The 13953-nt window shown below is 31.2% G+C and overlaps 2 protein-coding genes across 3 annotated transcripts; one reads left to right on the top strand and one right to left on the bottom strand.

The window, feature by feature from the left end:
- The first annotated feature begins 235 nt into the window (after positions 1 to 235).
- On the top strand, positions 236 to 909 carry LOC109005801 (classical arabinogalactan protein 26-like). Its single transcript, XM_018984843.2, has one exon. The coding sequence runs from the start codon at positions 262 to 264 to the stop codon at positions 679 to 681; it is 420 nt and encodes a 139-aa protein (XP_018840388.1). The 5' UTR covers positions 236 to 261; the 3' UTR covers positions 682 to 909.
- An 8245-nt stretch (positions 910 to 9154) lies between these two features.
- LOC109005942 (acyl carrier protein 1, chloroplastic-like) lies at positions 9155 to 11686 on the bottom strand. 2 transcript variants are annotated; one of them, XM_018985050.2, is made up of 4 exons: positions 11436 to 11686; positions 10376 to 10483; positions 9811 to 9933; positions 9155 to 9540 (listed from the first exon to the last, which is right to left on the bottom strand). In XM_018985050.2, the coding sequence occupies exons 1-4, from the start codon at positions 11490 to 11492 to the stop codon at positions 9412 to 9414; spliced, it is 417 nt and encodes a 138-aa protein (XP_018840595.1). In that variant the 5' UTR covers positions 11493 to 11686; the 3' UTR covers positions 9155 to 9411. The 2 variants fall into 2 exon arrangements, with proteins under 2 accessions (XP_018840595.1, XP_018840594.1); XM_018985049.2 differs by having other exon boundaries at positions 10376 to 10486; positions 11436 to 11658.
- Between the last annotated feature and the right edge of the window lie 2267 nt (positions 11687 to 13953).

The following is a 13953-nucleotide window of genomic DNA, read 5'->3' as shown; positions in this document are numbered from 1 at the left end:
TTTTTTTATAAAGTGTGAGATATTTTTTATAAAATATAAGATATTTTTTATAAGATATAAAATATAGAATAATAATTAATAATTAATAAAAAAATAAAAATTTTAAAAATTTATTATACATCAGTAACTATTTATATTCGTATCCCAAATCTATAACTTTTTACAATCGATAACTTTTTACAGGGTGTGAAAGGTGTTTCTCACCGGTCATTAGCCTACTATATTTACATTCTCAAGAGAGTGATTTTGTGCATCATTACAATGGCCTCCGTTTCGTTTCACTTATTGCTGATAATCATGGGATTCATGGCCTCCCCTTTGCTTTCTTTATCTTCTCATCTTGATTCTAAAGCCTCCACTATCTCTGCTATGCCGCCGTTTCTGAAAAACCCTCTTCCACCCCTATCTCCTTTCCAAGAATTGTCCCCAGACATTACTCCACCTTTGCCTTCTCCTGGTGGTGTAGTGCCTGCTTCATCTGAGTCGTCTGTCCCCACCATTCCATCGACCCTTAGCCCTCCGAATCCCGACGAATTGGCTGCATCTGGACCTGATTCTGCGTTTTTGCCGTTGCTGGCTTCCTCCGTAGCTTCTACCACTTTGGTTTCGTACTTAAATGTGGCTGTTTATGCAGGTTTAGCTGCATATTGGTCTATGCTGCTGCTTAGGATAATGCATTGATAGACGAGTACCCCATTGTCATTGTGTTTTCTTCACTCTACTTCCTTTCTTTCCGTCATGCTAATTTTCCGTTATTTGCATGATATGATGCAGCGCATGTAGATATTCTCTCCGGAAGGATGTATGTATATGATTTTGGCTGAATTAATCCATCGTTGTAGTTAGATCGTTATCAGAGTATTGGGTTTATGCAAAAATTTTATTCGAAATTTGGTAAGTACGTCACTTTGGCTTTTTACTACCTACTCAAAACTTAAATCCTTACGTTGGATTAACTATCTCACTCTGTAATAATAAAGTGTTTTTATTTTTTATCTATTTTTTAATGCATATTTTTTTTATTTGTTATTTAAATACTTTTTTATATTATTTTCATAATTTCCAATAGAGAAATGTTTTAGCCACAAACAAATTCTACAAAAGTAAATCTATAAATTGATGTGGTTTGATATGGTAAATCAGATTATAAAACTATTTTTATTATAAAATAGGTCTTACATATTATATGAAGTCATGTCAATTTGTGTGTTTATTTTTATAGAATCTCTTTGTACCTGTAGTAGTTCTCTTTAATTATTTAAATGAATTGAATCATTTTTCCTTAATTTCATAGGTCCTTGAACAAACTGATCCTATCTTATTGATTCGAACCAATCCATATGCTTCCCTTTTTAATAATATTCAGGCTAGGAGCATACAAGTACTGTAATGTGCTTCTTCATGGATGTCTGGTAACTATGTATGTAAAGGTATAATCGGCGACAAAAATGGAAAACAAATCCCCAAACTATGTCCACCATAGCAAAGCAAAGGTATTTGGCTTAAGTTACTGTTCGTATTTAGGTTTGTTGAATGACTGCAACTCATAATGAAAATGAGATGACTATGCCAAATCCAATGAATAGAGATTTTTAAGTCCAATTAGCTAGCAGACGGTTAAGCCAATATTAATGCTCTCGTGTCAATTTTCTTACCTTTACTTTGGAGACTCTTTATATTTCTTTTTAACAGCTTTTGTTAAACTAACAAAATATTCCGTTACAATCAATGCAAAACATAAAAGTAAATAATAATAATAACAATAATAATAATAGAGTAATGCTAGAGAGAAGATATTATAGCAGTGTACACTTTGCACTCACTGCATGGTTATTTCTAGTTGATTGTTCCCAATATTCACTTGGAGAGATGTGTGGTCTACATAATGCCACATCATATATGTAAAATGAATGCTACCAATAGTGACTTCTATATATATTTATTAATAATAATAATAATAAATAGAGTCAAGACTCAGCATTTACCTGAACCCATGTTTCTTGGCTAGACCAAGGAGAGAATTGTAAAATTAGTTTATTAACTAATAGCTATCAAGCAATACGCTGGAATATTATGATATATGGCTTAGCCTGTTTGAATTCAAAACTCAAATCAACTCATTTCATCTCATTATTATAACTTTTTTAAATTCATACACAAAATATAATAAACAATTCAACTTTTATTCTACTATTCACAAACCATTTCAACTCATCTCTGAATCCAAACCACTTCTAGTGTTGTAATAGATAATGATGTGCCGCACTTGACTTCTTCAAGATGCTCGGGAGTCGGTATAGCTTTCTACTCTATCTCATCTAATGGGATATTTGGATGACGAGATAAGATAAAAAATCTATAAATAATAGTAAAATTATTTATGAATAATAGTACAATAGTTTAAATTATGATGTTTTATGGAGTTTTAGAAAATGATAAAAAAAAATTAAATAAAAATATTATAAAGTTAGAATATATATTTTTAATATTATTTTTATTTTGAGATTTGAAAATGTTGAATTACTTTTTGTATTTTCTTTAAAATTTTAAAAAGTTGTAATAATTAAGTATTAGATGAAAAAATTAAAATTAAAAAGTATATATTTGATAAGTATTTAGATGTTGAGATGAGATGAAAACATCTCAACATCCAAACAATCCCTATATCTCTGGGAAGGGAATTAAAAATTAGCATCTTTCTTTTAGAGGACAAAAGGACTCTTCAATATAAAAGAAAAATTGTAAAGTGTTGGTAGGTGGAGTGGCGAATGAACCCTATTGCGGTTGTGGTGGCACATAGCCCCCCATGCCAATCAAAATGCTGGAGGGAAAGGGAGGATATATTGATGGTGGATGATGGTGATTTAACTTTTGACCAAAATTGAAGGATAATAAGAGAAGATAAAGGAAAAGAACTAAAAAAAAAAAACATGTAGGTCATCGAGCAAAAGAGGTTGGAAACGTGAAAATCAATTAAGAGGATGAAATGTCGAGCCGCTTGGAATCCGTTAGAGTAAACTCTACTTTGACTTATTCATTGATTAGATGAATCATTTGTGAATTACAAGATTATGATCGATGCATAATTAGACTTATCAATATTATATTACAATTTATAATGATAACGCCTTAAATATAAAAAAATTAAAAATTAGAAAAAAAAAAAGCGTTATTATCATGTAGTTACAAAGTACGGACACATGGTGTTCTCATTTTACAAAATGCCATATCATTAAAAATTTGTTCTTATGTAAGTAGTTTTAATTAAATAATATTTTAGTAATACGATGAGAATATCACATCATCTATATTTGAAAAATATCTAATATTTTTCCATAGAGGAAATTATGTTCCTAATATGATATATTTTTAAAATAGAATATAATCATTTATATATACACTAGTAAAAGATGTTACGTGCCTAAGACACGTATGCTCAATTGAATGTTTTCTATGTTTTCATCTTATTAATAAGATACCTCTTTAATTCACAAAAATTTTGTAAGTAGATAAAAAAGTTACAAATTTGACTAAATTTTTTTTTTCTTTTAGCCAATCACTCATTAATTGAAATCTACATTAAATTAGATATCACATACTTTATAATAATAAAATATTATTATTCTTTATTATTAATATTTTTTTAATTAAATTATATAGATTAACATTACTTATATTATAATTTCTTTCAGTAGCTCACCGATGACAGATTAAAACATCCATCATGCATCGTCCAAAGTAAATGATAATACAATAATTTTATTTTCAGTTATATAGTCATATCGACCAGAATAATAAAGCTACGGAAATTCAAAATTTGGAAAAGAAAAAAATTATGATTTATCGAAGGAAGAGGAAGAGGTTACGAATCTGAAATGAGAGTGGCGAGGCAGTCGAAGTGAGGTGAAGATCAGAGGGCGGAGGCGAGAGAATTGGGAGAGATTCGCCGGGGCTCCAATAGAGTTGAAGGCAATAGCGGCAGCGGCCATTGAGAATCTGAGAACGAGCGGGACCGAAGAACAAGTAGTTTGGAATTTTTTTTTCTCGTATTTTCTAAAACCTAATCTCAAACGTTTTACTATGCATCAGTTAATCTCAAACGTTTTACCATGCATCATTACTATCCAGTGATTCACAGTAATGTTTTGAATACCGTACCGGACGTTGTACCAGTCAAGGCACTGGAATAAAATATTTCAATACCGGTATCGTTTCGGGATAACGTTTCAGAATAACATTTCGGAATAGTCGATATATAAATAAATTATATTCTAAAATAATAGTCTATATATAAATAAATTATATATAAATACATATATATATATATAAATTATAAATAGTCTAGTCTGAATTGAGGGTTAAAAAATAAGCTTGTAGTTTGAAAAAAAAAATACTGGCCGAAATATTGGCTGGTACTGGCCGGTATTTTGGCCAGTACGAAACAGATATAGTACCGGCCGGTATGAAAAATTTCGGTCTTACCGGCCAGTATGGTACGAAATTCAAAACTATGATTCACAGTCCCACACTCCGGAATTTTTTTTTTTTTTTTATATAGGATGTAAGATATTTACAGACTGATTATTCAATCTCCAGTTTTGCTATGCATCATGGATTTTATTCCAAGTATAAAAAAAGATTTAAATCATTGGAGCAATCTGATTGTTTTTGAAAATATGTACAAACTTAGAATCTTATTTTTATTTTAACAGAATCTTACAACAAAAACATTAAATGCAGATTTTAATTGTCTATGGTTTATCCTCAAGTCGGACAGGTGTGTGAGAGAGAGTGAAAGAGAGGTTGACCCAAAAATAAAACTGCTAAATTTACATGAGAAAAATTGTAATTTAAGTCCAACAAAACTAACAAATGAGTAGAGTGAATGCCATTTGTCTCAGCTTTTAATGAATATTGTACAGTTGCACCCTCAAAAAAAACTAACAAATGCAGGACTACATTTATGGGTTTTTCTTTTTTACAAAAAAAAAAAATATTGAATAGCTGATATGGTACATCTCTTTAAAAAAAAAAACCCCAAAAGCACATCCCCAATATGTTTGAAGAGTTTCATAACACATCTCAATCCAAAAACCAGGTATTTTATCATAAACCACCTCAACCAAAAACCAAATCCAAAACCATGGCTGCCGATCATGCTTATGGTATTCTATCTTTACTCATCCCAAGGGTTCGATGCGCACCATCAAACAGGAAATTGGCCAAGAAACCTGAAAAGTACGCAGTTTGGTGACCCATGTGTATGGCCCTGTGTCGAAGGGTCATCGACCATCTTCAAGTCTAGTACTCCAGCTGATTTGGTATGAAGAAATTTTAACCGATCAATCAATTTCTCATTCCTCGAGTGCTCTTGGGTGGTTCTTCTTCATCCTCGTCGTCGACCTTCATGTACAGTCCAAGTTGTTCCAAGGGGTTACCCTGAAGTTTGAAACTAGCAAAACCAAAACCATTTTGAGAATGATCTGGGCTTCTCTCTTCTGGGAAACTTGGTAGATGTTCGTCATGGGCAGCCGTAAGCATTTCTAGATCTTACATAAATTGGCAGTTTTCATTCATATCGACAGTCTTCTCCATCTACAACAAACCAGAAGCATTTCAATAACATTTAGAAACAGGTTGTAGTTCGCTTCTGCCACAAGATTCATCTGTCCACCTTACCTTTAACTACTGACGATCCACCACTACTCCAGCCCAGCCCAACGTCCCTCTCCCATTCTCTATCTCTCAACCCGAGGCCTCCAGCCATTCTCGTGCCGCCACCAACTGCTTTAGACCGCCACGGCTCATGTCCAACCCCACCTCCCTTAGCTACTGTCTCTGTCCCCTACACCACCACCGAGTGAATAGAAGACCAAAAGAAGAAGAAGATGCAGAGATGGTGTTACACGGAACACACGGAAAGTAAATGACAAAAACAATAACAAAACCGTAATAAGACCAAAACACAAAGGGCACAGATGGAAGAAAAATGTGTCACTGTTTATTTTTGTTCATATTTATAGCCTCTTCTAAGTATAAGAAAATATATATTTATAACAATACAAATATATTTAAGTAAACAAAAATCTAGTTTATCAAAATTTGCAAACACATCTATTATCTTCAGTATAGATGATCTATTTATGTCAAGATTAAGTAATTTTTGGAAAACTCAAATTCAATAACTGTTTATGAATATAATGTAAGATTTGGGAGAAAATCTAATAATAAAGAATAGTTAGAATACTAACCTCTGGTCATCGTTGATCAAGTATTTGCAAGAACCGATTGTTTCTGAATTATGAACCCTCACAATTTCTATATGGAGAGTATTGGGTAGAGGTTTTTAGCTTATCTTTTTACGTTAATAAAAATGACTGATGGAGAATTACATGTCTTTATATATAGATAGGCCAAGACCCTTATCCATTATTTTCTAAGTGTTGCTTCCTTTGATAAATGAATGTAATTGTTGATTTTTAATGAGTAGTATCTTTATTTTTAATTACTCAAAATTTTTAATATAAATATAAAATTTTTAAAATAAATATATATAATATATTTAAAAGGGTGTGACATGTAAGTCACATTTAAGTCTCCTACAAGGAGACTTGTTCTTTCATATAAAATATAATTGGATGAAAAACTCGAGCTTAACTCACATTTTAATAAAAAGTAAATGCAGAAAGTCTGATAACCTATTTGTTGAACCAAAGTTTCAAGTATCATAAAATTCTATATCTATTTATGAATTTAAATAATAACTATTAGGATATTTAGGAATATTTCCTTGTATATCTCAGAATATTTAAAAAATATGAAAAAAAAAATACTTAGGGGTAGGGGTGATGAACGGTCCGGTCCATATTTTAGAGGACCGAAAACATTCGGTCCGGTCCACGGTTTTTTCGGACCGGACCGGACCGAATGAAAAATAAAAAAATATATATTTTTTATATATTTTTTATATATAATAATTGTACAATTAACAATATAAATTTTTAAATATATTATTAATACTTGTTAATATTCTATAAATTAAAAATATTTTATATATATCTTCATCTAACCTATCACTATTAACAATATAAAATTTTAAATATGATATTAACACTTGTTAATATTCTATGAATTAATAAATATATAATATCAATTAGTTAATTATATAGTAATTATATAAATTAATAATATAATTTTCATCTAATTTATTATCATTGACCATATAAAATATTTTTTATTGAGTTTGTTACATAATCCACATTAATAAGTCATTTAATTTAATTTAGTATTTTAAATAAATTTTTTTTATTAATTATTTAAAAAATTAAAAAATAAAAAAAAAAGGGCGGACCGACTGGACCGGACCGGACGTGTTCGGTCCAGTCAGGTCCGGAAAAATGATGGACCGAAAATTTTCTGTCCATCGTCGAACCGGACCGGACCGGACCGTTTGCAGCCCTACTTAGGGGCACACCCAACCATGGCGACACCCCTAGCACTGTTGTTATTTACAAGCCAATTATGCTTCTTTTTCATTCTGGTTTCTCTCGTATAAGAGCATTTTCATCGGATTAGCTAAAAATTAAATCCAATAAAAATTTAGCTATTAAGTTATAAAATATCTCACATTGAAATAGTTATATTTCAAATATTTGGAATATAGGTACAGTAATATCTAAAATAATTTTCAAATTTGAAAGGAACTATTCATTTATCAAATCTATTTTATATTCTTTTTTTCTCTCTCCTTTTAATATCAATTATTTCTCTCTCTATTTTAAATGACAATTGAAAAAATATAATTAGAATATAATTACTAATTAATATATAATATTATGAATAGTAAAATATGATAAAATAAAATAAATTCATAATTAAAAAAATTAAAAAATTTTCAAAATTATTAATTACTCATTACTATATAATGAATAAATGGATAATCTAATATGGAGATTTGATGTGAATAGTCAAAATAAAATTCATCTTATATTATTTTATTGTCATATAATGAAAAAATGGCTATTCTAATGTAGAAATTTATGTGAATGTAATAGCTAAATATTAAATTTATCTTATATTCATTAAAAATATATTTTAATTTTAACTAATCCAATAAGAGTGCTCTAAGCCCAAAAATCAACTGTAAAAATTGTTGTCGGTGTTTCAGTACATACGCCACCATATTCCTACCTCTCACACATGCACGGCCCCTATTCTCTGTGCATCTAAGCACGCGCCACTCTCCTTGGATCTCCTCCCACATGGCCTAACCCACCTTCAGCCTAGCCCATAAGCCTCTCTTTCTCTCTCTCTTTTCCCCTCTATTCCTTTTTACTATTGAAAGCCCATTCACCCTCACCACCTAGGCTCACTATACCCAACCCAACCCTCAAACCAGTGCATAAGAGAGTTTCAAGTTGTCCATAATAAAGTCTTGAAAATTAAGGATATCAACAATTCAAGTATGAACAAGAAAGATAACAAGTTTACAAATTCTTTGAACCGATATTGCTTAAATGTATAATAAGTTGTTATCTCCATCTGAAAGAGATTAAATAGTAAATTTAGGAATCCTCAATGGATAGCTTGAGATGAGAATGTAGGCGGTGGAGTTGAATTTCGTTAAAATATTAAATTTACATCTCTGACCTTTATTTTTTATGTTTACTGCTGGTTAATATTCCGTTCACATTTTATATTATGTATTTAATATATAATTGTTAATTTTTTAAAACAAACCCAATGCACCCCACACCTTGAATTAGTCATATGGGCAAGACTATTATTTTTGTTCGAACTTAAACCTGTCACATGCTAACGAGAAAGGGGAGCACGACTCTCTGGTTTGCCTGCTTTTTCCTCCACCTAAATTTAATTTCCTTTTTCTTTTGACTGAAAGCACCTTTTAATTAAGACCAAAATGAGAGACGAGGAGGCACAAGCTGTGAACCACATGCGGGTGGGAAAAAACTATTTCTATTTCCTTCTGGAGTACATAAAAGTGAGCACGGATCAGTTGAAGAAACAGTCACAAGATGGCTCTTCAAATTCAATTATGGGGATATAAGATTATAATCTTATGCACTATTTCTTCTACGTGCAGCTGCCACTAATGCAACGATTTTAATATGCATGTCACATGTCGAGTCGGAAATTAATACAATAAATTGCAGCAACTAAGTTTAAAACCCATGGGCAAGACTATTATTTGTTCGAGCAAAACATATAAACTGGAGGCATAGAAGTTCTAGATTTTCCTTTTTTTTTTCTGGGAAAAAAAAAGGTTAAGTTCACTAAGAACGCCACAAGTTCTTTGAGCAACAAACAAACTGAAAGTACTAAGATTTGCCTGAAATAGAGAACTCTAGAGAAAGACTAATATAGCAATATCTGACATTCTCCCAAACTGTTTCAAGCGCCTTTGTTCTCGATGAGCTTCTCAATTAGATCAGCTGCATCTTGTACAGTAGCAATGCTCTGAGCACTTTCTTCTTCCACGCTGATCCCAAATTCCTCCTCAAGTCCCATCACGATTTCAACCTGTACAGAAATAAAGGTATTTATCGGTCATAATGAAGACATGAAAGTCACAAGATAGTATAAGTAAAGATGGGTGCATGGTCAAATTCCGATTTTATTCAGTAACACAGCCTCCTCACCATTCCTTCTTTCTATTTGTCAATTCTAATGTGGTTTTACTTTTCAATCACTCTCCCGAGATACCCATCTACAGTTTCGATTTATTATTATTTGTCAATTCCGATTTTATTCAGTAACACATCTACAGTTCATGAGGAGATATTGGGGTACCGTGTCAAGAGAATCAGCTCCAAGGGCAGAAAACTTTGACTCTCCACTGACTGCAGAATCATCAGGTAGAGCCAGCTGCTTCTTCACTATTTGGCATACCTTCGTCACTGTCTCTGGTTTGGCCTGCCCAGGAGCATTAGCATTCTTATTGCCAGTTCATCATATGGACACTAGTCTTGAAAAATATATTTATACCCATATATGCACATATATGTATAGACATACACATGTACTGACTTAATAATTTTAAAGCAAAAAGGATTTCTTAATAAACAAAAGTTTGCATAGATAACCCAAGACAAAGCAGCATGTCAAATGACCAAGAGAGCAAACCAGCCACTTTGGACTAGTATTCAATGAACTTATCTCTGTTCCAAGAAGTGGAGTGGAACTTATAAATGAAAATTGTGTGAAGCACAAAGCTTACAACATATTTTACTTGTCTAGGAAAACATTCTTACTCAATGCCACGGCTGTAAAATTGTCTAGAACACTGATAATAATGGGATTGTTCAAAGGTCAGATTATTGGTAGATTATGTAATTTTAAAAGTTGAAGAAATTACCGCACAAGAAATATGAAAGCGCAATGGCTGCAACCTAAGAGGTGTGAAGCTTTTCCTATTAACAGGAAAAGAAACTGATTTCAGATTACAGATCCTGCTGCTGGGTGCCTGCTAAGACATTCAACCACAGAAAAACTCAATCAATTACCAGAAATGAAAATATTTTTTTAAAGAAATATAAGAGGCTTACCAACATGCATATCCCTGATTTTATTCCCTCACCAATTCAAACCCATAATCCATTCATCAGCTCCGGACAATAAACAATTTTTATTTACATCAAAGTGACCAAATTGACTTAATGTCTATCTTCAGATAACAACCATCAGTTGCTCTACTAATCCCATATCCACCAACCACAAGGTCGGATAAAAATAGTATTGCTAAAAGTATCAAATCGGCTGATCACCAAATTAGGCCCATTTTGCAGAGGCCTTTGATTACATGGTTATTTTTCGGAACCAAATAATTCAAGTCCAAAATGTGAATGACATCCAATATATAATAAGTCGGAAAGAATGGTCATTACTATCGATTATAGCACAAAGTAACAATATGCGTTTCATAAATAAGTGAAACTTTTGACTTATTTACAATATATCAGAATCTTAGTCACAAAAAATAGATAATAGCATGCATGCAATAATTTGAACCTTCTAAATCCCTTAGTCACGAGATGCATAACAAGTACCAAAAACTCTTATTTCTAAGAAAATTCGCATCAATTTAATGTAGAAACCGATCCAGAAAAACATAGTCCGCTCCCAATCAGAACCCCAACTTCTGTAATACTACTACCAACAAAACCTAAAGAAATAAATATATATATATATATATATATATATATATATAAATGCAGACATATTTGTCAAAATTTGTAGACAATTATTTATTTGTTTATTTATGAAGCTCATAAACTGAAGATCTGAGCCACTAAGCAATGCTACGGAAATATCAGATAAAAAAAAAATTTTAAATATCGATTCATGAATCGGATGATAATAAAGTGGTTGAATTATAATGGAGAAAGGAGAGAAAACGAAGATCGAGATTTCATTACCAGGCTCGCCGCCTTGAACGAGGTCATGGAAATCGAAGTTCCCGTAACGGAGGCCATTGAGAGACGGGGGGAGGGGGGAGAGACAGATATGGATCTGAGATTTTAGAGAGATGGAAATCAACTCAGAGAGACGGAGAGCACGAAGAGTGTGTATGGGAGTGTTGAGAGAGACCACGACAACGTTTTATAGATGTTCTTATTTTCTCGCTTTCGTCTCTTTCTTTCGTTGTTTGTTGGGATTTGTTGGGCATTGTTTGTATCGAACTCTCAATTGGGGGGGTGTTTGGCTTCTACGCTTTTTCTGCTCCAGTTTTGCTTATTTTCCTTGTTTGGTTGCCCTCAAATAAATAAATATATTTTTATTGGCATCGGGTGTCTAGAACAGCGTCCCGATTAATTTTAAGAGTGCACAAGCTCTCGGCAAAAAATTTCTTGTAACTGTATCTCAAATAATTTTAAAAAAAAACTCATAGTTTGATGACCTATAGCGATTGTTTTCATTCAAGAGAATTTGAATCTTAGACTTAGGAGGAATATACCCAAGCCCCCCTCAAATATTTTTGTTTTTTATTTTTTTATTTTCTAAACATTCCTTTACCTCTCAACTTAAAATATAACTTTGTGACAATAAATAAATTATAATAAATATTTTAATTATAAAGAGATTTTATAAAAGTATATTTATAAATTGAAATGGCTTAATATCGTCACAATATTGTAAAACTATTTTTATTATAAAATAGATATAATGTATCACATGAAATCACGTCAGTTTATAAATTTATTTTTATAAAATTTATTTATAATTGCAGCACTATTTATAAAAAATAAGTCGCAAAATAATATGCCTTCAAATGTTGATGTCAAATTATACAAAAATAGATGACAGCATGCAATCTTAATGATCGGATCAGAGTGACTAAGATAAATTGTAATGGCATGAGAATGGATCCACTTCTAATTAAAGTTGAATTTCTTAGATTTACTTCATGTGTTCCATGTCTCATACTCGATTGTAACTTATATCTTAAATTGAGAAATTAAGGGCATTCTCAAAATTCTTAAAATTCTCAAAGTTTTTCATAACTTCATTCTCAAATATCACTCAAATATAAAATAGTTCTCTATTTCAAATTTTAAAATTTTCATCTAATCATTAACTAATCATGATTCAAATACAAAAATCAATATAACTTTTACAAATTTTAATACAAAAATAATAAAAAAAAACTATCTTCAAATAACTTTTTAATTTTATCTATTCACTTTTACAAATTGCAATACAATACTTATTTTTATTCAAATTTTTCTAATTTTTTTTTCCAAAACTCAATAAAACATTTCACTCAAATCATTTTATTATTATTTATAAAATTCTGAAATGTTTTAAGCAACCATAATGATAGATTTGGCAGTCTTAAAGGATAACTTAAAACTTTTCTAATATAATTTCAGAAGATTTTGGTTAAACAATATCCCTAAACCATGGAATACCTTAGGTTTAAAATCTATGCAGTTTTCTTAATATAGGAATAACTCCCTATGGCATGAGTTTATACTAAATACGTTAATTATATATTGAATCACATATTGTCATGTATTAATTTAAAAAATAATAATTAAGTTTTGTTAAAAATACTAAATAAGATTTTAATAATAATAAACTAATTTTATATTTTTAAACAAATCAATATGTAAAAAAAAAAAAAAAAAAACAGAAGAAGAGGAATTTGAAGGTCACCCTGGTGGCTGCCCAAGCTGGTTAATTAGAATGGGGCAACCTAAGTGGTAGCTAGATAGTGGCCACCATATCTCTATATGGCAACAATGGGGCGGTCAAGATCACTCTGAAATATGGCCACCATGAATTAACTGGATATATGCTGCATGTATATTTTGTTAATCGAGTGGACGTGATAAGTTATGTAATAAATGTAATTATGTGGTTAATGTCGCTCGATGGTTGGTGAATTTAGATAGAATAGCCATGGATTTATAGCTTCGGGATTGTAATGGAATATAATCATATAGTGATGTGGAGGGGTACTTGTGAAGGCTATTGTGCTATTTTTCTGAATGAAATTAATATGCTTGTAGCTTGTGCTTGTGCTTGTGCTTGTGCAACATATAGATTTCATTATCGTCTCAATTACGTACATGTTCTTGTGCACTACATGTTTGAAGTTTATATGTTTGGATTGATTGATGGTGTACGTAATCATGTAAGATGGGATTGTAAGAGGTTTGTTCAATCCAATGGTGCAATAGCATTGTGATCAAATGTGTTTAGGTGTAGTAATATTTGTAGGAATATTAATGTAATCATGTAAGGTTGATAACTAAGAGTTATTCGCAAGTACAAAGTGCAATAACATGTACTGCAGTATATCATGTACATATGCATATGAAATAATCCTAAAAAAACAGTAGCGGAAATAACAGCATAACGAGCAATGATATCCACACAACACATTTCACAATATATTTTATAATACATGTTTTAAAGTTAGGGTATTTT

This window comes from Juglans regia, chromosome 12, assembly GCF_001411555.2.
Source record: "Juglans regia cultivar Chandler chromosome 12, Walnut 2.0, whole genome shotgun sequence".
Taxonomy (NCBI): domain Eukaryota; kingdom Viridiplantae; phylum Streptophyta; class Magnoliopsida; order Fagales; family Juglandaceae; genus Juglans; species Juglans regia.
This window is presented reverse-complemented; position numbering and strand designations above follow the sequence as displayed.